The following is a 21,339-nucleotide window of genomic DNA, read 5'->3' as shown; positions in this document are numbered from 1 at the left end:
AAAGAACACTGACTATGGAAAGGGGAAAGAATAAGCCGTTGCTGTGTATCACATCTGGAGGAGGAAACACTGTAACGAAGGACAGGGCAGGGGTAATGAAAGTGCACTGCTTCCTGGTGCTGCCATTGGAGCCAGGAGCTCCCATTTCACTCCAGGAAGAAATGGGAGAAACCAGGTGCGTGTAAAACGACAGTGGCTCCTTAAACATCTGCTGGGTAAGTAGTCCCGGCTGTCATTCAACAGACCCAGGTCCCATGACATGGTTGAAAAAAAGGCCCTCGCTACCTGCGTTCTTTTTCCTGCTTTCTCACCAATTTCCTGCTTTACTTTCTTTGCTGATTACCCCTGATGTCTGTATAAAACACCCCCACATCTCCTATTAGGCTGCTTTCTTTCTTGTTGGGTATGCCTCTAATTTTCCCGGTATCCTTAGGTTTCCATTCCAATGAAAGGACAGAAAGCCCAATGGGACAGATATGCATTGAGCTGAGCACCCCTCCCCCATTGTAAAGCCATCAGAAACACAGTCCAGCCATCTGACACAAGTGGGCCCCTTGAAAGGGACACGTGTGCAGCTTTTTCCGTGGGACCTGAGTCTGCAGGCCCTGGAGTGGGGAAGACCTTCCACAGAAGGCAGGTTGTGCAGAGAAAAGCGGGTCCCAGGGAGGAGGGCCTGCGAGGCAGGAGCTGCACAGGGCCTTCAAGTAGCACGTGCACAGGGATGTGGGGACTCATGGGGACTGGGGCTGCTGTCCCCGTGAGAGACGTTCACACCGGTGGTGAATGTTCCTGACTTCATTTGAGCCAAACTGCTGACAATTGCTGGGAAGCAAACCCTCCAGCAGTTGAGAAATGCTCTGGAGAATGGCAGCTCAGCACCTTATTTTACATGTTACAATCGAAAGGAGGCATGAAGGGTCACTGTAAGTCCATTGGTGATAGATTTAGGAGGCGGGAGAAAGCAAAGCTGAGCAGGTGGGGAGCCCTCTGGGACTGGATGAAAGGTAAAATGATAGACACAGACTTCTTTTACACAGGTGGGTACAGAATAGTTAGGAATTAACAATTAACACCATAACAATGACAGCGAGGGAACTCGTGGTCTCCCCCTGGTGTGGTGCCTGTGCTGTGAGGGGTGCGGAAAAAGGAAATTGCACGTTCTAAGGTATGTTATCGTAGATGCCAAAAGGTCACAGTTAAGGTAAAGACTGAATTTTTTTAGGGAAAAATACCAGCCTAGGACATGACTACCTGCCGTAAACTGCCTTTAACTAGAAAGGCTGAGCTTCAGGTCAACCTGTGTGGTTACTTCGGGTCTCCGAGTTTGAAGGCTGCCCCGCAGGCCCCCTGAGCCTGTCTGGTATTGCTTGTGGCCCCTTTTCCTCCCATATAAACTCTGTGAAACTTCCTAAGCTTTTGAATTCCCTAGTGTTTGCTTATTTTTGCTACCTGTTGTTTCTTTCCTAGAGTGACTCACAAAGTGTTTAAAAACAAAACAAAAACAAAAACCCTTGAAATCTACCAGGCATTAAAAAGGCACCTTCTACCAGCAGCTGCTTCTTGAGCTGGAATGTTAGTGGGTCTCTTGCACCACCTGGTGGCAGATTCAGCCAACAGCTCTGAAGTTGGCTGGGAAATTAATCAGCATTGCAAAGACAGGTATATAAATTCACTATTCAGCATCCATATTTGAGTATTTGCTTATAGGCTAAACTTTATTTGTAATACAAAAACAACACTTTTGGGGCTTTCCTGATCATTCTCAGACATGCAGAGGGCAACAAAAACCGAGGCCACCTGAGCTGGTTCCTACCCTCTGACTGGTAGGAAGGGTGGTCTCCACCCCAACATGCACATCACATGCAGGCCACATGGGTGGGAGACCCCTGGGACTATGGCCCCAGGGCCCTCGCTGGCTAGTGGACCTGAGGAGCAGACACGGAAAAGCTCGTCATCCTGCTACTCCTGCTGCTCCCCCATGTCCCTTCCCTGACTAGGCACTGAGGCTTAAATATGAAGGAGCAGTGGGTGGTGCTGAGTCCTGGGGGCACCAAAGGGAGCAGGAGGGACGGTATGCAAACTGGAGGCAGAGAGGAGGATCCAATGAGAAACAGGCAGAAAACAAGTCAAGTCTGTGGCTGGCTGGCTTCCAAACGGACACCTTCACCACTGGGTGATGAAGCCCCAGCCCTAGTGGATGGTAGCTGGAGGGGGTGCACCCAGGGCAGGCAACCAGGAGTAACTAACTCCTGTGGACAGAAGCACGGTCCTTGAGGCAGGTGGGTCAAGTGAGTCGCATCCTCAGAGATGTGTGTAGGTGGGGCTGGGAGTTGGGCAGCACGTGCTAGGGAGGTGCATCCAGGAGGCCGGGCCGCAGGTCCCAGGGGACCAGGCACGCCTGGGCCGAGCTGGAAGTGACGTGCAGGTGACAGGATCATGCACTGTCCTGCACAAGCCTGCATGCACACCCACCTTCTCCCCAATACACTGAGTATGCGGTGGGGAATGACCATGTGCATCTCTGGTTTGGTGTTTTCACATGTATAATCTGATTTCCTGGAAGACTTTCTTAGACAATGGCATTTAAAAATTAAAATTCAGATTTTCAGGAAGAAAAAAATGCCTCTATGCTGAACTAAGACAGCTCACCACTTTCACCCAATCTTCCTTCCACGTGTGAAGGTAGGGATTTTACTGTCAAACCAACTGGGGTGACTGGTGGGGAGCGGAGGGGCCGGGGTGGGGGTCTCATTGCCGAAGCTGAGTCATGGCTGTAGAGGTTCTTCGTGCTGGTCTCCTAATCTTGTGAGAATCCCCCCACACTGTGCTTTTGGGATTCGTAAGCCTGGGTGGGACCGTGGGGTGAGCACGCTCTGAGGTCGCTTCATCCTTGAATCAGAGACCACATGGATTCTGAAGGTGTCTCAGGCAGTCAGCCTCCTCCCCTCCCATCCCTGGCCAGGCTGCCTGTGCGGCTGAGGCAGCTCCCTGTGCCGTGTTCCCGGGAGCATAAGCCTCCCAGAGCCCTGGGCTGGTCAGGCTTCGGGGGAGGAGGAGCTGGCTCAGTACTCTGCGTGGAAAGGGTAGTCCTTGTGATTTGCAGCTCTGGAAACCAGTGAACAAGTCAAAAACAGAAACAAGATGGATTACTATTTTTAAGAAATACACTTTAAATTACATGATTCTGTATTTTTATGCTCCCTAGTGTAGGAAATTCATCTTTGGGGTCATTCACTAGCTCATGCCCAGACAGGAAAGAATTCTGAGAACACTGCATTAACTTAAAATGTATATGACAAATGCCCATCCAGGAGCCAGCTGCTCAACCTGAATATTGCTTCCTCTATTTTGAAAGTAGTGAAGGAGCTGGACTTACGTGGGGAATGTGGTCAGCCGGAGGCTCCTGTCCAGGCTGAGAAGGTCATTCATGTCCTGTTCTGTTAGTTCAAAATCAAACACCTGGAGCCAAAATAAAACGTTCATGGGAAACCAGTTCAGTGAACACTTAACCGAGCGTGTGCTGCTGCAGAGCATTGTGCCGGATGTGTGAGGGACACAAATACGGGGAAGAGGCACTTCGTGTGACTCCTGGCACATTCCCGGACCCTCAGCCGGGTTCCCAGAAAGCACTGGTGTTGGCTACAGTGGGGACCCTGGGAAAGAGGACACGTGTGCTGCGGCTGTCCCACAGGAGCGAGGAGCACATCAGAATAGTCAAAAGGTGCAGCGAATAATTTTCCCCACCGCTCAAAACAAAACAAAACCCCAAATTCAAAGACACACAAGCATGTGTTCCACCCACCGCAGCAGGCAGGCAGATGCTGGGGCTCAGGACCATTAAGTCTAACCGTAGCTAATTTTTGAGTACTCACTTTCCGTTCCTTCTAGAACATATTCTAAGCTGCCCCTATTACTTGGCCCCTAGCACACCTAAGGACGATGACCCTGCTCCTACAATCACAGCTTTGCACACGGAAGAGCCAACTCCGATGCACCGCTGAGAATGGGCAAGAACATGCAGGGCATGAGTTCATCTTTGTCCAGGAGGGGACAGGCCTGGGCCAGCCTCTACCATGGGAGACCTCCCACACGACGCCCAGCAGAAACCAGGGACTCCACATCAGCAGCTCTGCCTGGAGGGGGAGCTGGGCCCTGGCAGCAGGAGTGGAGGGGAGACAGGAAGAGTCTGGACTGCTCCCTTCCATCAGGATGGGCAGCCCCAGGGACAGCGTTAATGAGGGGTGCCGGGTGCAGAGCGCGTGTCTGGGTGGCGGGTGGCCTGGCTGGAGCCCTGGTCCCTTGGCATGCCTCCTTCCCTCGTTTCATCCTGTCTGCAGTCCCCAGGCAGATGGCTGCTGGGCTCAGCTTGGGTCCTCCTGGTGTGGCCTGTGCTTCACCTGTCCCTGAGCTAGCAGTGTCGGAGCCACATAGGCTGGGCCTGTTGCTTGCAGTGCGTAGCTGTCCAGCTCACATGTGATCCCAAACCCGCCAAAGTCCACAGAGGAAAACACCTTCCTGGATATTCTCCAGAATCCGCTCTGGGGAGACAGATTTGGGGATGACGATCACATTCCTCTGGATCTGAAATCGGATCAAAATCTGCAAGAAAAAATAGTCTAAAATAGTCTAAAAAAAGATGAGAGAAAGGAATCATGTGGAGTCAGAGACCACCTGCTTCCCCTGCAGTTCACGTTTCCCCGCGCAGTGAAGCCCAATAATTGGGGCAGCAAGCACGGTCGCTGCAAGCACCCCATCCCAGAGTCCTTGGGGACCAGATGGCATTTCTGCACTGTCCCACCAACACATCTGGAAGGACAGCCGCTGGCCCGAGGAACTCAGAGGGCCTGCTGACGCCTTAATGAGAATTCATTACCGTGTCCAACCTCCTAAACCACTGCACTCTAGAATAAGGACGAGAGGAATAAACCCCTTTTGAGGTCCACACGGCTGTAGGGCTGAGGGAGGTGGCCTGGGAGCTCGGCACAAAGAGACACGTCTGCATGGCCTGAATGAATGGGACCATGGTGGCCCAACAACCTGGTGAACACCAGACAGTTCTAGTTCTTCAGCAGCTGGGCCAGAGCGAGAAGTCCTCCCCCTACCCGGCCCACGGCTCTGGGAGCAGGCGGAGAGGCGCCCCCCCAGCCCAGCGGGCGCTCCACCTACCTGCGCCGGGGACTTCTGGTGCTTCTGGGCCATGGCCTGGATCACAGGGCTGTCCATCAGGTCCACCCCCTCACTGCAGAGAACAGCACAGGGCTGTGGACCAAATATGGGCACTTCCTTCTTTAAAGCAACAAGACTTTCTTCAAAATGGAAACTCTAGATTTACTTCTGTGTGATCACACTTGCCCAGTGTGGGAAATCTGAATGGTGCAGAAAAGCTTTCCGCCAAGTCCTCCATCTAGAGATACCAATGGCTGACATTTCGGCGGAGAGCTGGACACGTGGCCTTCATGTCTATGTGGTGCTCTGTCAGAGGCCCAGGCGGCAGCATCAGTGCCTAAGGCACAGGCTCCCCGCTGTGGTGTGCCCCTTGCACTCCGGACCCCTTCTTGTGGGGCCCAGAGTGGTGCCTGTCGCACCATCACCATGAATAGGTAATCGGTGATGGTGCTCTCAGAGAGGTTTGCCTCAGGTACCAAGGGGAAGTTAAGACTGTGGACATGTGGAGCCTTTATGCAGAGACTGTGGAGACTGACCACACATCTGCCCCTCAGTGTTTACCCAGCAGCCGCCAGGCCCGAAGCACCCTGGAGAGCTATTGTTTCCAGCAAACATTATTTATGCAGTTGCTGTGTTTCGAGCACTGGGCTAGAAACAGTCCTCAACATCTATGAAGGGACCAAACAGAGCACACTCCACTTGGCCGTGGGTCCAGGATGTCAGCCACCTCTCTTCTCCCTCGTGCTCCCAACATGCACTCTTGGGTTCTTCATTCCCAAGTGTGGCCATGACTATAATCCAGCCTCTAGGGACTCTCTCAGAGCTACCAAGCTCACACACATATGCCACATTTCACATGGGAAACACACAGGCCATAACAGTCAAATAATTTCAATGTTTTCTGGGCTGCTAATATGTCCCAAGCACTGAGCTAGGGGCTGGGTGTTAGGTGCAGTCCCCGAAACTCAAGGAGCTCTACCAAGGAGAGGAAGGGTTGTAGATGAAACGTGAGTAAGTAGAAGTCAGGAGGGTTTTCTGGAGGAGGTGATGCTGCACTGAATCTTACATTAGAAACTGGAATTAGCTAGATTAAGAAAAAACATAATAAGATTTCTAGGTAAAGAGAACAGTATTTGCAACGGCACAGAGACTAGAATGCATGAGCCCCAAATAGTTTCAAATAGCTGGTGCACAGCATGTTCGCAGGAAATAACAATGTGGAGGAAGGCAGAGGGCAGACCAGGAATTGAGGGATTTGTAAGCAGGGCAGTGACACCAGCACAGTGAGATGGCTCCCTTCAGCTGCCGTGTGTGCAGTGGCTGAGAACCAGGCAAACCCGGGAGGAGTTAAGAGGCTGCTGTAGTCACTGGAGAGAATTCTTTCTTAACGAAGACAGTGGCGGTGAGAACAGAAATTAAGAGACAGACTCCAAGTTCCCTGGCAGAATAACCAGTGAATATTGCTGATGGGGGTTGGACTGGGGGCAGGGAATCGAAAAGGGAAGAAGTTTCTGGTGCTCGTGGCAGAGTGGGTGGTGGCTCATCTGCTGATGTATGGGGCACAGTGCACAGTTCAGGTTCTGGGAAGATGATTCTACAGAGACCAGGATGTCTGTGACCCGTCCGACAGAGAGGTCTGGCAGAGCACTGGAGGTACCAGGCAAGAGCTCAGCAAAGAGGTTGCTTCCTGTTGGTTATGTCCCTTAAATGACACTGCCCTTCTCAAGGCAGCCACTGAAGGTGACTCTGCTTTCAGCACCAGCTCCAACAGTTCCACCTGTTGGGTGCCTCTGGTCTCCACACCCTGCCCATGCCTTCCATAAGCCCTCGGCCAACTGTGCAAACAAGACTGGAGCGTGTAGCCATTTCCGGCCAGAAACCCCTACCTGGAACCCCCGAGGGGCTGGTAAGCAGTCACGGACACATCTCTGGACTGGCAGAAGTTGATGAGATTCTTCTGAGCAAGATATGGGTGGCACTCAATCTACAAAGGGAATCACAGCTGACCAAAGAACATTTAGACCACTGGACCGCTGGAAAAGAGGACCTCCATCAATGTCTCGGCTCCATCACTGACGAGCTGCGTGACCCATCTCCAGTGCCCATGCCTATGAAGTGAAAGGCTGAGCTGAGGGGTCTCCAAGAGGCTGCCAGCGCTAAATGGGCTGGAGGAACCTCTACACCATCTGAATGCAAGGGTCCCTGTGAGGCCCTCCCTGACCATTGAGGTAGAAGTGCGGCCCTCCCACCTGCTCCTCACCTTGCCTTCCTCTGTAATAAGGGTCCACAGCTGACACCTTATACTCTGTCATTCTTTGCAATTGTCTAGCTGTTGCCACAGGGCATAAGCTCCATGAAGGCAGGGATCTGGATCTGATTTTGTTTTGTTCAGGACATCCGCCCAACCTCTAGCATAAGCTAGGCATACAGCAGGTGCTCAATAAGTGCTGAATGAATGAAGAAAGCTGGAGAGTTACGTGTGACAAACACATGCTACGGATGACTCTAATGGACAGTTTAAGAAATTGAAGAGCAGATTCCTGTCCACACTCCCTGAGTTCCCATGTATGATTCCAGGTCATAGTGAACTTAAAATAAATACTAGTTTGGAATGAATTCCAAATCATGGACAGTACCCCACAAACTAGATAATACCCCTCCCATGATTTAAAGTGCTGCTCAGTGAAAAGCTGACGCAGAAGCCGCGTGGTTCTGCACGGACACAGTCTCTGTGTGTGTGAGGTTTTAAAGCAGGGGAGCTTCCAGAGGACTGGGGACATTCCAGGTCTTGCTCTGGGGGCTGAAGGCTAGCACATGTTCACCTGTGGAAGTTCTCTGAGCTGCAAACTACGCTGTGCCCACCACCAACAGACAGGGCAGTTGCACGGTGAAGTCCCACACGGTAACAAGGATGGACAACCACATGTGAATACGGGAGAATGTGTCACCTGTGATGCTGAGTAGGGAGAGGCAGACACAGAAGAGGACACGACATGTCACATTATCTACATAAAGTTCACAGGCTAATCTGTGCTGTTAGAAATCAGAACAGTGGCCACCCTTGGTGGGCAGTGGAAACTAGGAAGCGGGGGCTCCTAGGCTGCTGGTCCAGAGCTAGGCCCGGTTATGAGAATTTATCACGCTCTATTTTTATGTGTGCACTTTTTTTTTGCATGCACACAACACATTAATAAGAAGTTTAAGTAAAATAAATGCTCTTTCTACATATAAAGGCAGCCAGTCTAGAAAACACCATAACCCTTCCCTCACAAGTCATTTCTCAGCATTAAAGTTTTGGCAGAGTGTGTGAACCTTTCAGTCGTCCATCTCTTTCAACTTGGAACCTGCTCCAGCTGGACGGGGAGAGGGGGGAGGGCTCCCTGAGGAGGTCCCAGGAAGCCGGCACCACCTCCAACCATCATTAATGAGGATGAGGGCCTGCTGGACCCTTCGCTGCTTTTGAACATGCCTGGTGATTGACCCCATGGCTGCATGTCAAAAACCAGCTCAGCTTACGCCGTGCCTTAAAAGACACCACCTCACCAGGTGAGTCTTTTAAAAAGGTTCTCGCCTGTCCACCCATCATTTGCCTAACTGCCACAGCTGTGATGTTGGACAGTCACTGGGGAAAATACCTACTTCATGCTCCACTCGCTTTGTTTCCAGTGCAGCCACGTGGAGCTAACAGTCGAAAAGCCAACTCTATTATTTTAAGCCACCTAGACGTCCACAGCTCACCTGGTTTGTCAATGGCTTGAACCTCAAACTGGGTTTATTTAAAAGTCTCTCCAGCTGCTTGTGGTTGAAGTTGGACACCCCGATGGCTTTCACCAGCCCTGCAGTCACCAGGGCCTCCATGGCCTAGAGAGAGTATGTATTATTTTGGGTGCACGGGCTGTTTACTCTACTCTACAAGTAGCCCATGGCCCCCACTCCCTCACACAGTATCCTAAAACTGGCTCCCCCCAATCTCTTATCAACCAAATGGGGGGTAGACAGTGTTGTCCACGTCACAGGATTAAGGATTACATCAAATAAGGAACACAGAGCATTTAGCTAACACCCAGCAGGTGTACCTATTGTTTCTATTGCTCTGAGAGTCTGTCAATATGGTATTGGCAAGGATTCCACTGCTACTCTATCTGCTCATCAGTCTTTCTTTTTTTTAAGATTTGTTTATTTTTAGAGAGGAGAAGGGAGGGAGAAGGAGAGGGAGAGAAACACCAATGTGTGGTTGCCTCTCAAGAGCCCCCTACGGGGGACCTGGCCCACAACCCAGGCGTGTGCCCTAGACTGGGAATCGAACCAGTGACCCTTTGGTTCTCAGGTCGACTCTCCATCCACTGAGCCACACAAGCCAGTACCACTCATCAGTCTTTCTACCTAGATTATCATCTTCTTCAGCACAATGATCTACCATGATTCTAATCCACCACCATTTCCCTTATTAAAGGACTCGAGGGTAGAAACCCCAAAGCTCTGTGCTATTCACTGACCAGCAAGCCGAACTGGTTGGCAGTATCAGAGACTGTGGCCCGGTGCCAGGGCAGGCAGTCAGCACGTGTCTTAGTGGCCACAGAGTCAATGGCCAGAGTCGGGGGCCACAGTCAGCGTGCACTGCGGCAATCACGCAGAGCTCAGTCGTGCTACACGACAGCCCGGAGCTTCCTCCCCCGACCCCCCGTCTTTCAGGAGCGGCAGTATCTGTGACAGCAGGGTTGGGGTCCCCGGACACTGTTCCAGACAGATCAAACCCCTCAGTTAATCTGTTTCAGTGATTCCCCTGCTTAGAGGATGGCCTGAAAGGGTGTCGCCCCTGACTGTGCCTCCCCCTCTGCCAGGATGCCCTCAGGCACTCCTGCGCCTGCACCTGCCATGTTACCCAACCGCTCCAGAATCTCGTCTCCACAAACTCAGCCAGTTCCAATGTGAACTTGCTTTCTTCCCACACCTCACACTCCCTCTCACATTGACCTGCAAATTGCAGGTGCCCCGTGGGCTGGGCTAGAGGCCAGAGTCAGCCGGAACCTCCTGTCCTGCTGTCACACCATTGATTCACCACCACGCCTCTCACACCATCACGTCCTGACTCCCATGCTGGACCCTCTGCTTCAAGCCTCATCACTGCTTGTCTGGATGCAGGCAGCAGGCTTGAAATATGGTCCCCTCCCAGACCCACCCCCACTTCACCACCTGCCAAAGTTTTCATTCTGAAATGCTTATAAAAGAGCTAAAGAAACTATAAAATACTAGAAGTGGTAATGACAAATGGATTTTAATTTTTTTAATACTCTTCCTTAGTTTCCATAATGACCATGTGATATTTTTAATAAAAAAATAAGCATTTGAGAGTAAAGAGAGGTCAGAATTAGTTATCCCTAAATTACACATTTCAGAGAGAGGAACAAAAGGAAATGAGGTCTCTGAGAGTCACGGTCAGGTGTCTCTTCCCAATGCACCCCGCACACCTGAGTTTCAGGGAGACGACCTGGTGTCAATGAACACGAGAGGCTCAGGATCTTACGGCTTCCCATTTGGAGGCCCATCAGTAGCATGAAGATGCTGCTGGTGAGCCCAGCTTACCTCCCATGTGTCCAGGAAATCGGTGTCACTCGGGATCACCATGCCACTGCGGTCCAAGGGCAAGTCTTTTCCTCCAGGCTGTAAGGACCAGAGGAGAGGAGCTTACTGAGGGCTGGTGGTCACCCTTCAAGCCAAGTATGGATGAAGGGAGAATGAGATGCAGGGAAAGAATGCTGGGCCCTGGGCCAGAGGTCCAGGTCCGAGCACAGCCCTCACACCATGCCACAGGACATCTCTGCTCCAGACTCCAGCTTCACCTTCACAAGACAAGGGTTGGGTGGATTGGTGGCCAGCAAGGTCACTACCATCCTGAAAGTTCACTTCCCACCTCTCATGTGTCAGGAAAGAAAATGTGGAATCCTTGCTCCTTGTCAGCATAGTGTTTAGCAATTTCAGGTAAAGAAGAGGGAAAGGGGTTTGCCTTCTTATCTTAAGAGCTCAGTCGACTTTTTCCAAAGTCCATTGTGAAGCTCTTTTCTGCTTTCCTTAGGGTCCCCATCATGTGAGAGAGAATGAAGCTGGAGATACCAAGGAGCACAGGAGGTGCAGGGCCCAGAGAGAGATTGACAGGGAACAAGGGCGTCCCTTAGGACACCTGGATGTTCTGATGCTCGATCTTCTGCCCTGCCACACACAGCTGTGTGTCACCTGTCATTGGGCAAATGGCGTATGACACTTAATTGTTCTCTTGAGTGATAGTGGGGAGAACATCTAAAATTGCAGCCTGATACACATTTTATGGGAATTTTTCATAATGAAGCAACTAGCCGTCCCATTTCAAGTCACCTCCTGTGCTGACATTTCTCTTAACCTCTGCACAAGCGCTGATCTCATCCTTGGAGCCTGCTGACCACCCAGAGAGTCCACTGCAGGGATCTGATAGAGGGGTGTCCAACCTACGGTCCATGAGCCACATGTACCCCAGGAGGGCTATGAATGCTGCCCAACACAAAGTCATACATTTACTTAAAACATTAAGAGATTTTTCTCATGATTACATGTTGCAATGTATTTAATGTGTGGCCCAAGACAACTCTTCTCCTTCCAGTGTAGCTCAAAGACACCTAAAGTTTGGATGCCTCTATAAGAGGGCCAGGCAGTGTATCGCATGCCTGACCTGAGCCCCAATAATTCTACTAACTCTTTCTGTGCGCAGCTGCACCATCTGTGCAGTGGGCATAGTAACAGTACCCACCTGGAAGAATTGGTGTGAGGATTAAGTGAACAATGTGTATGAGGTGTGCAAAACAGTGCTTAGACCAGCATTAAAATAACAGCAACAGCCGACAGCAAATGTGACCCAGCTGTAGTCATTACTTTAAGTCTTTCTCTCCGCATGCACTGAGGTCACAGACAGAAACCGCTGCTGACTCGTTCTCTCTCGTCTTCAGTTCTCCACTAATGTGATGGATGAGCAGTTGCTAAAGCCTTTATTGAAATTAAACACCAAGCCTGAAAGCAAAGCTGTACTAGGAATGAAGTGGTTTTTGTTGTTTTATCTCAAAAGGAACCTGACAGCTAGTCACACACCGTGAGCTCCTCAAACATGGTGCACACATGGGAGACGCCTATGTAGCTGTCACCGCCTGCAACGTAGGCAGAGTGTCCTTTCAAGGCTCTCTGGTGCCACCTGTGTGACTGAGCCGTTGGTCAGGCAGGTGCACAGGGACATCCTGGCCAGGACCCACATGAGACTGAATGAGGCTGGGAAAGCAACTGAGCAGGGGCAGAGGCGGGGAGGGCTGTGTGTGTGAGACGCAATCAAGTGAAGAGAATAGCACCAAAAGGAGCAATAATCTCCCTCCAGAATGCTCTGCTCCTGCTGCAGGTGTTGAGTAGACATGTCCCATATTACAAAGCAGCCATACTCCTCAAAGAGCACATAACCTGCAGGAAGAGACAGGGCCCAGGAATTCCCTGGGACCCGGGGCGGGATGTGAGCAGCAGCTTCCAGCAGCTGATATCCTCTGTTTCCTGCTTTCACCTAGATACCTGTGGAAACACGGTTCGCTTTCTTGGCTTGGAGGAGAAATGACTGACTTGGAAGCAAAAGAACTGAGAGGTCCTCAAGTCCAAGCCTCTCCTGAGCTGAGGCCCAGAGACAACTGAATGTGTGTGTGTGGCTGACACAGTCCAGAACCCACGTGCCCAGGCTGCTGGCCCAGTGCCTTCCACCCCCATGCGGGCATGACCAGGAAGGGAGGCTAGGGGTGGGGGATCTCACCAGGCCTGGGAAGTACCTTGAAACCCATGGGCCAGTGTATGAGGTAGAGGTCCAAGTAGTCCAACTTCAAGGCCTTCAGAGTCTGGGAGCAGGCTGCCCTCACCAAGGACTTCTCATGGCAGGTACACCAGAGCTACAAGGGGGAGGAGGAGCGCTGACAATTGGCCACAGAGCCAGTGTTGACACAGCCTCTGCCCCTGGGTCACCAAGGGAACTCCTTAAATTGTGTCCATGTCTTCCAGGATCAGCTCCACCACACTGCTCCTTGTCTGTACTGGCAACATCGCTCGGTTCAGGAACACCAAACTTCTTTCAGGCCCCTGTACCCCACACACTGTCCCATGTCGCATGCCTTTGCTCTAGTTGCCCCCTCTGTGAGTCACACTGCCACTGACCCCTTCACCTGCACCACACCCAACATGTACATGAAGCTGCAGAAGTCCTTGTCAGGTCTGGTTCAAGCAAAAATGCACGTCACCGGCTCCACAGGAGAATCATCCACCATGCGCTGTCAGCTGTCTCATCATCAAGCTCTGAGCAACCTGCACCTGCTCTCCCTGTGGGGGATGTCCTACCTTACTGACGATGAACAGGTCCTCCCGCTGTACCACGCCCTCGTTGATCTTGCACTGGATCCCGGCTCCAACCTCACTCTCATTGTGGTACAGGTACGCACAGTCAAAGTGCCGATATCCCACATCTATTGCCACTTTCACTGCCTCCGTCACATCCCCTGGAGCCGCCTGCAAAATGAATGAGGTCCAAGGAGCTGCCCCGCTGACCATCAGCAACAGCAGTAAACCATGTGCTAGTAAACCATGGAGCTTCTATGTTTGGTTGTTTTGCAGCATTTCTGAGGCAAAAGATTGCTGGTGGCAAATTTGTACTGTACATAATTAAAAATAAATAAAAGAAGCCTTTGCACAGATCAGGGAAGAGTGATGAGGATTAACTTGGTTCTATGCCTCTGAAACCCAACCTCAACCAAAATGTTTGGTTTGGCTTCCTAAGCACAGTTTTCACAGCTTTTCCTCACACTGAGTACAGAAATGGGGGGACTCCCACACCCGGCCATGTGCAGAAGGCATAGTGCATGAACAGTGGAATTAAAGTCAGGCGAGGAGTCAAGACGGTCCAGTCCACCAGGAGTTCACTGAGTGGCTGCATGGCCTTGGCTACATGCTGAGAACTACAAGGAGTGAGACCACATCCTTGGCCTCTAAGAGTTAACTAAGTAGATAGAAGAAATAGTCTAAATAATATTTAGACGAGCGGGGTGTGGGGGTTTGATCATTCTAATTCCTACTCCTCCAATAACTTCCTGTGTGACTTCTTAAAGGAACATCTTTTTATCAAAGACTAAGTTTAAAAAAAAACAGGAAAGCAAATTTGAAAGTAAGTGCCAAGTCTCAAAGCACTGACAGGAATCCGAAGTACAAAGTAGAGAAAGTCTCAAAGTTCAAAGTACTTCCACTATCAGGCTTTTGCACATTGAACAAGCAGTTTCAAAGTTCTCCTCTATTAAAAAACCAAGTTGGCAGTGGCAGACTTTATTTTTTATTTTTATGCTGGAGTAGCAATACTTATATCTGACAAGACGGACTGTAAAACCGAGGCTATAGTAAGAAACAATGAACATCACATAATCATAATGGAAGCAAATCAAACAAGAGGATATAACCCTTGTAAAAATGTATGCACCCAATAAGAGCACATAAATCTGTGAAGCAAATTTGGATATAAAGAGGGAGACTGACAGTAATATAGTCATAGTAGGGGATTTTAATACCCCCTTGACGTGAATGGATAGATCTTCCAGCCAAACAACAAGGAGACGGAGGCCTTAAATGACACACTAGATCAAATGACTTTAACGGATGTCTTCAGAGCATTTCACCCCAAAGCAACATAATATACATTCTTTTCAAGTCCACACGGATCATTCTAGGACAGGCCACAAGTTAGAACACAAAACAAATCTCAATATTTTTTAAAAAATATATTTTATTGATTAAACTATTACAGTTATTCCATTTTTCTCTCCCTTAATTCCCCTCTGCCCTGCACTTACCCCTCTCACCCACATTCCCCCACCTTAGTTCACGTCCATGGGTTGTACATATAACTCCTATACTATGCTTAACCTCCCCCTGTCTATTTTCTACCTACCATCTATGCTACTTATTCCCTGTACCTTTTCCCCCATACTACCTCATCACCCTCCCCACTGATAACCCTCCATGTGATCTCCATTTCTGTGATTCTGTTCCTGTTGTAGTTGTTTGCTTAGTTTGTTTTTGTTTTTAGGTTCAGTTGTTGATAGTTGTGACTTTGTTGTCATTTTACTGTTCGTATTTTTATCTTCTTTTTCTTAGATAAGTCCCTTCAACATTTCATATAATAAGGGCTTAGTGATGATGAACTCCTTTAACTTGACCTTATCTAGGAAGCACATTATCTACCCTCCCATTCTAAATGAAAGCTTTGCTGGATAGAGTAATCTTGGATGTAGGTCCTTGTCTTTCATGACTTTGAATACTTCTTTCCAGCCTCTTCCTGCCTGCAAGGTTTCTTTTGAGAAATCAGCTGATAGTCTTATGGGAACTATTTGTAGGTAACTGTCTCCTTTTCTCTTGTTGCTTTTAAGGTTCTGTCCTTATCTTTAATCTTAGGTAATGTAATTATAATGTGCTTTGGTGTGGGCTTCCTTGGGTCCAACTTCTTTGGGACTCTCTGAGCTTCCTAGACTTCCTGGAAGTCAATTTCCTTTGCCAGATTGGGGAAGTTCTCCTTCATTATTTTTTTCAAATAAGTTTTCAATTTCTTGCTCTTCTTCTTCTCCTTCTGGTATGCCTATGATTCGGATGTTGGAAGGTTTAAAGTTGTCCTGGAGGTTCCTAAGCCTCTCCTCATTTTTTGAATTCTTGGTTCTTCATTCTGTTCCAGTTGAGTGTTTATTTCTTCCTTTTGCTCTAAATTGTTGATTTGAGTCCCAGTTTCCTTCCCTTCACTGTTGGTCCCCTGTATATTTTTCTTTATTTCACTTTGCAGAGCCTTCACTTTTTCCTCTATTTTGCGACCATACTCAACCATTTTTGTGAGCATCCTGATTACCAGTGATTTGAACTCTGTATCTGATAGGTTGGCTATCTCTTCATCACTTAGTTTTATTTTTGGAGCTTTGATCTGTTCTTTCATTAGGGCCATATTTTTTTTTGTTGCAGCATAGCTGTTAAGTTGTAGGGGGCAGAGCCTTAGGTAGTCACCAGAGAGGGGCAACCCATGTTGCTGCATTGTGGTGGTATACTTGGGGGAGGGGTCAGAAAGGGAACAATGCTGCTTGCTCAGCTCTCGGCAGGCTTTCAGTCACTTTCCCCACTACCCACAAGTGAATTGGGCCCTTCTGGTGCAGATTCCAGAGTGTGTGGGTTTGTGTATGTTTTAGGACCCTGTGGGTCTCTCCACTGAATGCTCCTGTGAGGCTGGGAGTTTCTCCCTCCACCACAAACCCCACAGATTTTTACTGCCAGAAGTTTTGAGGCTTTCTTTCCTCATTCTGGAGCCCTGGGTTTTGCGGACTGTCTCACTTCCCAGTTGTTCCTCCCAGTTTATCTGCATGCAAATGTGGGAACGCCCAGTCCACAATCCACCACTTTGCCCTCCTGCCTGGTCCTCCAGCCTCAGTCTTGCCACATGTCCTCTCTGCCCTGGCTGCCCTTCTCTGCACCTCCTTTCCAGTGGGTGAATGTTTCTTCTTTAACTCCTTGGTTGTTGGACTACATACCGTTTGATCTGGCAGTTTTGGTTATTTTTTGTTTTTAAATTTCTTGTTGTCCTTATTTTGGTTGTGTGAGGAGGCAAAGTATATGTATCTATGCCTCCATTTTGGCCAGAAGTCCACAAATCTCAATACATTTAAGAAGACTGAAATCATGTCAAGCATCTTATCTGTCCACAATGCTATGAAACTAGAAATCAATCACAAGAAGGAAACTGAAAAGCTCATAAAGGTATGGAGGCTAAATAACATGTTACTAGGCAATAAATATGTTTAAAATGAAAAGAAGTAAAAAAAAAAAAGACACCTTGAAACAAATGAAAATGAGAACACAACAATCCAAAATCCGTGGGACACTGGGAAACCAGTCCTAAGGGGGAAATTTATAGCATTTGCAGGCCTATTTCACATAATAACAATAATAAAAAGCTCAAATAAACAATTTAACTTTGCACTTAAAGGAACTTGAAAAAGAAAAGCAGAGCCCGAAGTGAATAAATGGAAAGAAATAATAAGGATCAGAACAGAAATAAAAAATATAGAGTTTAAAAAACCCTAAAATCAGTTGAACAAAGAACTCTTCTTTTAAAAGATTAAAAAAAAAGAGAGAGAAAAGACCCAAATTAATAAAATGAGAAATCAAAGAGGAGAAGTAACAATGACATCAAAGAAATACAGGAAAGATATTACAACTATATGCCAACAATTTTGGACAAGCTGGATGAAATGGATAAATTCCTAGAAACATACAATCTTCTAAAACTAAGTCAGGAAGAATTGGACTATCTGAACAGACAGATTACAACTAGTGAAATTGAAGCAGTAATCAAAAAACTCCAAACAAACAAAAGCCCTGTACCAGATGGCTTCACAGGTAAATTTTACCAAATATTCATAGAACTAACACCTCTCCTTCTGAAACTATTCCAAAAAGTTCAAGGGGATCGAAGACTCCCAAGCTCATTTTACAAGCCCAGCATTATCCTAATTCCAAAACCCAGAAAAAATACACTACAAAGAAAGGTAATTGTAGGCCAATATCCTTGATTTATATGCAGGCATATAAAAAAATCAGTGACAATATATTAGCAAGTTGGATTCAGCAATACATTAAAAAGATCATACATCATGAATAAGTGGGATTTATTCTGAGGATGCAAGGATGGTACAATATCTGCAAATTAATAAATGTAATACACAACAGAAACAAAATGAAGGATAAAAACCATAATATCATATTAATAGATGCAGAAAAGGCATTTGAAAAAATCTAGTGCCCATTTATGATAAAAACTCTCAGCAAAGTGGGAAGAGAGGGAACATACCTCAAGGTAATAAAGCCCTTATATGACAAACACACAGCCAACATCATACTCAATGGGTACAAATCACAAGCATTTCCCTGAATATCAGGATCAAGACAGGAATGTCCACTTTCACCTCTCTTATTCAACATAGTACACCAAGTCCTAGCACAGCAATCAGAAAAGAAGAAGAAATAAAATGTATACAAATTAGAAAGGAAGAAGTAAAAGTGTCATTATTTGCAGATGGCATGACATTGTATAAAGAGAACCCTAAAGATTCCACCCAAAACTACTGGAACTGATAAATGAATTCAGTAAAGTAGCAGGATACAAAATGAATATCCAGAAATCAGTTGCATTTTAATGCGCCAATAATGAATGATCAGAAAAGAAACTAAAAACCAGTCCCGTTCACAAGTACTTCAAAAAGAACAAAACACCTAGGAATATGTCTAACCAAAGATGTAAAAGATCTGTACTCAGAATATTAGAAGACACTGAAGAAGATACAAGTAAGTGGAAGCACATACCGTGTTCATGGACAGGGAGAATTAACATCACTAAAATGTCCACATTACCCAAAGCAATCTACAGATTAAATGCAGTTCCTATCAAGATACCAATGGTGTATTTCACAGAACTAGAACAAACATTCCAAAAATTTGTATAAAACCACAAAAGACCTTGAAAAGCCTCAGCATTCTTAAGAAAGAAGAACAAAGTAGGAGGAATCATGGTACCTAATATGGAACTATACTACAAGGCCATAGTAATCAAAACAGCATGGCATTGGCATAAAAACAGATATATATATCAATGGAACTAAACAGAGAGCCCAGAAGTATATCTGTGCCTATTAAATCAATTATATCTGACGAAGGAGACAAAAGCATACAATGGGCTAAAGATAAGATATGCAATAAATGGTACTGGGAAAACTGGATATGTGCACACACAAAAAATGAAACCACACACAAAATAAAGTCAAAATGGATTAAAGATTTAAATGTTAAGACTCGAAACTATAAAAATCCTCAAAGAAAACATAGGCAGTAAAATCTCAGACGTTTCTTGTAGTAATATTTTTTTTCTGATTCTGATATATCTCTTTGAGCAAGGAAAACAAAAGAAGAAAAATAAACAAATGGGACTATATCAAACTAAAGTTTTTGCACAGCATAGGAAACCATCAACAAAATGAAAAGGCAACCCACTGAGTGGGAGAGCATATTCGCCAATACATCTGATAAGGGGTTAATATCCAAAATTTATAAAGAACTTATACAACCCAACACTAAAAAAACCAGACAATCCAATTTAAAAATGGGCAAAGGACCTGAATATACAGTTCTCCAAAAGGATATACAGATGGCCAATAGATAAATGAAAAGATGCTCAACATCACTAATCATCAGAGAAACGCCAAAGAAAACCACAATATCACCTCACACCAGTCAGAATGGCTATCATCAATTAATCAACAAACAAGAAGTGTTGATAAGGATGTGGAGAAAGGGAAACCCTTTTGCACTGTTGGTAGGAATGCAGATTGGTGCAGCTACCGTGGAAAGCAGCATGGAGTTACTTCAAATAATTAAAAATGGAACTGCCTTATAATCTAGGGATTCCACCTCTGGAAGTTTATCTGAAGAAATCTGAGACACTAATTTAAAAATATATGTGTACCCCTATGTTCATTGCAGCATTATTTACCATCATCAGGATATGGAAGCAACCCACGTGTCCATCAGTAGAGGAGTGGATAAAACATCTATGGTACATTTACCCAATGGAATACTACTTGGTGTAAAAAAAGAAGAAAATTTTACCCTTTGCCACAGCACGGATGGACCTGGAGAACATTATGTTAAGTGAAATAAGCCAGTCAGAGAAAATCAAGTATCATGTGATTTCACTCATGATGTGCAATCTAATGAACAAACTTAATTAAAATAGAGACAGACTCATAGATAGAAAGCAGGCAGGCAGCTCCGTGAAGGCTGAGGGTGGGCGGGCGGAGGGATTGAGCAAAAAAGAAAAGAGAAAGAACTCTTGGACAGGGACAACAGTCCGGTGATTGTGGGTGGTGTGTTGAGGTGGAAGAGGGTAAAGGGGTGATAAGTGGTGATGGAAAAAAAATTGAAAATCAATACATAAAAAAATAAACATCATCAAGATCAAAAAACAAATTGCAATGGTAGAGTTTCTTTTTTTTCTTTTCTTTTTATTAATCTTCAAACGGAGGATATGTTTATTGATTTTAGAGAGAGAGGAACAGAGAGGGGTGTGTGTGTGTGAGAGAGAGAGAGCAATGGGGCCGATGGGTTGTTTCCCATACCCGCCCCGACTGGGAATGGAACCCACAACCTAGGTATGTGCCCTGAATGGAAATCAAACCCCCAACTTTTTGGTCAGGGGATGAAGCTCCAACCAACTGAGACACCCGGCCAGGGCTCTTTATCATCTTTTAGATACAGATAATGCAGTCCAGTAACAGTTGTCTGCTGTTTGGTCTAGTTAGGTGACTGCCATTCTTTCTGCCTGTACCCAAGACAACCTTTCATTTTGGGCTTTCCCAAACATTATTTCTGGATAATTATGATTTGGCATCAATATTAAATATCATAAGGACACCCCCCATTTTCAGAAAATGTGTGATCTAGAAATTCCGTCTTTCAAACACAGGAAGCTTCCCAGGGAGGTACAAACTACTAGCTCAGTTGGCAGATGCTGCTGCAGGTGTCCCCGGGCCGGAGCAGAAGTCCCAGCCCTGTCCCCAGCGGGTGGCCCCTCCAAGTCCCGGGGAGCATCAATAAGCAAAGGCGACGCCCCTCCCCGACCACGAGGCCGCCTTACCTTCCAGGTGCCCAGGCCCAGGACAGGTATCTTTTCCATGCCTCGGAGGGTCGTCTGAGGCTGCTGCGGGAGTCCCGAGGTGAGACACCGTGGCGGACGAGCGCTAGGCGGGCGGCTCTGGCGGTGAGCACCGCGGTGGTGCGGCGGCGCCCCCCCCCACCAGTGGGCACGCCCATGTCCTCGGAGCACTTCGGACGTTGGGAAGCGGTGTGCGCGCTACGAGTTGTGGCCCTGGCGGGTGCTTGTCTGCTACCTACGTGCGGGGCGCGCACGGCACCCGGAGAGGAGCCGAGCCCAGGCTGACCGGCTGGGGTCCCAAAGGTCCCAGTGTTGGTAGGGCCACCCCCAGGGCGGCCTGGAGAGGACGGGGCCTGGGGCGCTGTGTGCACAGCTCTGGGCGCCTGGGACTAGGGTAAGTCCCTGAC

At 47.6% G+C, this 21,339-nt stretch overlaps 1 protein-coding gene across 3 annotated transcripts; it reads right to left on the bottom strand.

The window, feature by feature from the left end:
* Positions 1 to 1,713: 1,713 nt before the first annotated feature.
* Positions 1,714 to 21,120, bottom strand: AKR1E2 (aldo-keto reductase family 1 member E2). Of its 3 annotated transcripts, XM_053923132.2 has the most exons (10): positions 20,915 to 21,120; positions 13,549 to 13,716; positions 12,990 to 13,106; positions 10,750 to 10,827; positions 8,905 to 9,027; positions 7,053 to 7,150; positions 5,167 to 5,239; positions 4,521 to 4,599; positions 3,377 to 3,464; positions 1,714 to 3,105 (listed from the first exon to the last, which is right to left on the bottom strand). In XM_053923132.2, exons 1-10 carry the CDS (start codon positions 20,951 to 20,953, stop codon positions 3,063 to 3,065), a joined length of 906 nt encoding a protein of 301 aa, XP_053779107.1. In that variant the 5' UTR covers positions 20,954 to 21,120; the 3' UTR covers positions 1,714 to 3,062. The 3 variants fall into 3 exon arrangements, with proteins under 3 accessions (XP_053779107.1, XP_053779106.1, XP_053779105.1); XM_053923131.1 differs by lacking the exon at positions 8,905 to 9,027 and having other exon boundaries at positions 20,915 to 21,046; XM_053923130.1 differs by lacking the exon at positions 12,990 to 13,106 and having other exon boundaries at positions 20,915 to 21,046.
* Positions 21,121 to 21,339: the final 219 nt, after the last annotated feature.

This window comes from Desmodus rotundus, chromosome 4, assembly GCF_022682495.2.
Source record: "Desmodus rotundus isolate HL8 chromosome 4, HLdesRot8A.1, whole genome shotgun sequence".
NCBI lineage: Eukaryota > Metazoa > Chordata > Mammalia > Chiroptera > Phyllostomidae > Desmodus > Desmodus rotundus.
This window is presented reverse-complemented; position numbering and strand designations above follow the sequence as displayed.

Bases quoted from the DNA above. Each gene is read 5' to 3' on its own strand.
- AKR1E2 (XM_053923132.2), bottom strand. From the start codon at position 20,953: ATGGAAAAGATACCTGTCCTGGGCCTGGGCACCTGGAAG. The intron at 13,717-20,914 runs GTAAGGCGGCCT...TTCATTTTGCAG, and splicing joins TGGGCCTGGGCACCTGGAAG to GCGGCTCCAGGGGATGTGAC. The intron at 7,151-8,904 runs GTGAGCTGTGGA...TTCCCTTTGTAG, and splicing joins TCAAGCCATTGACAAACCAG to ATTGAGTGCCACCCATATCT.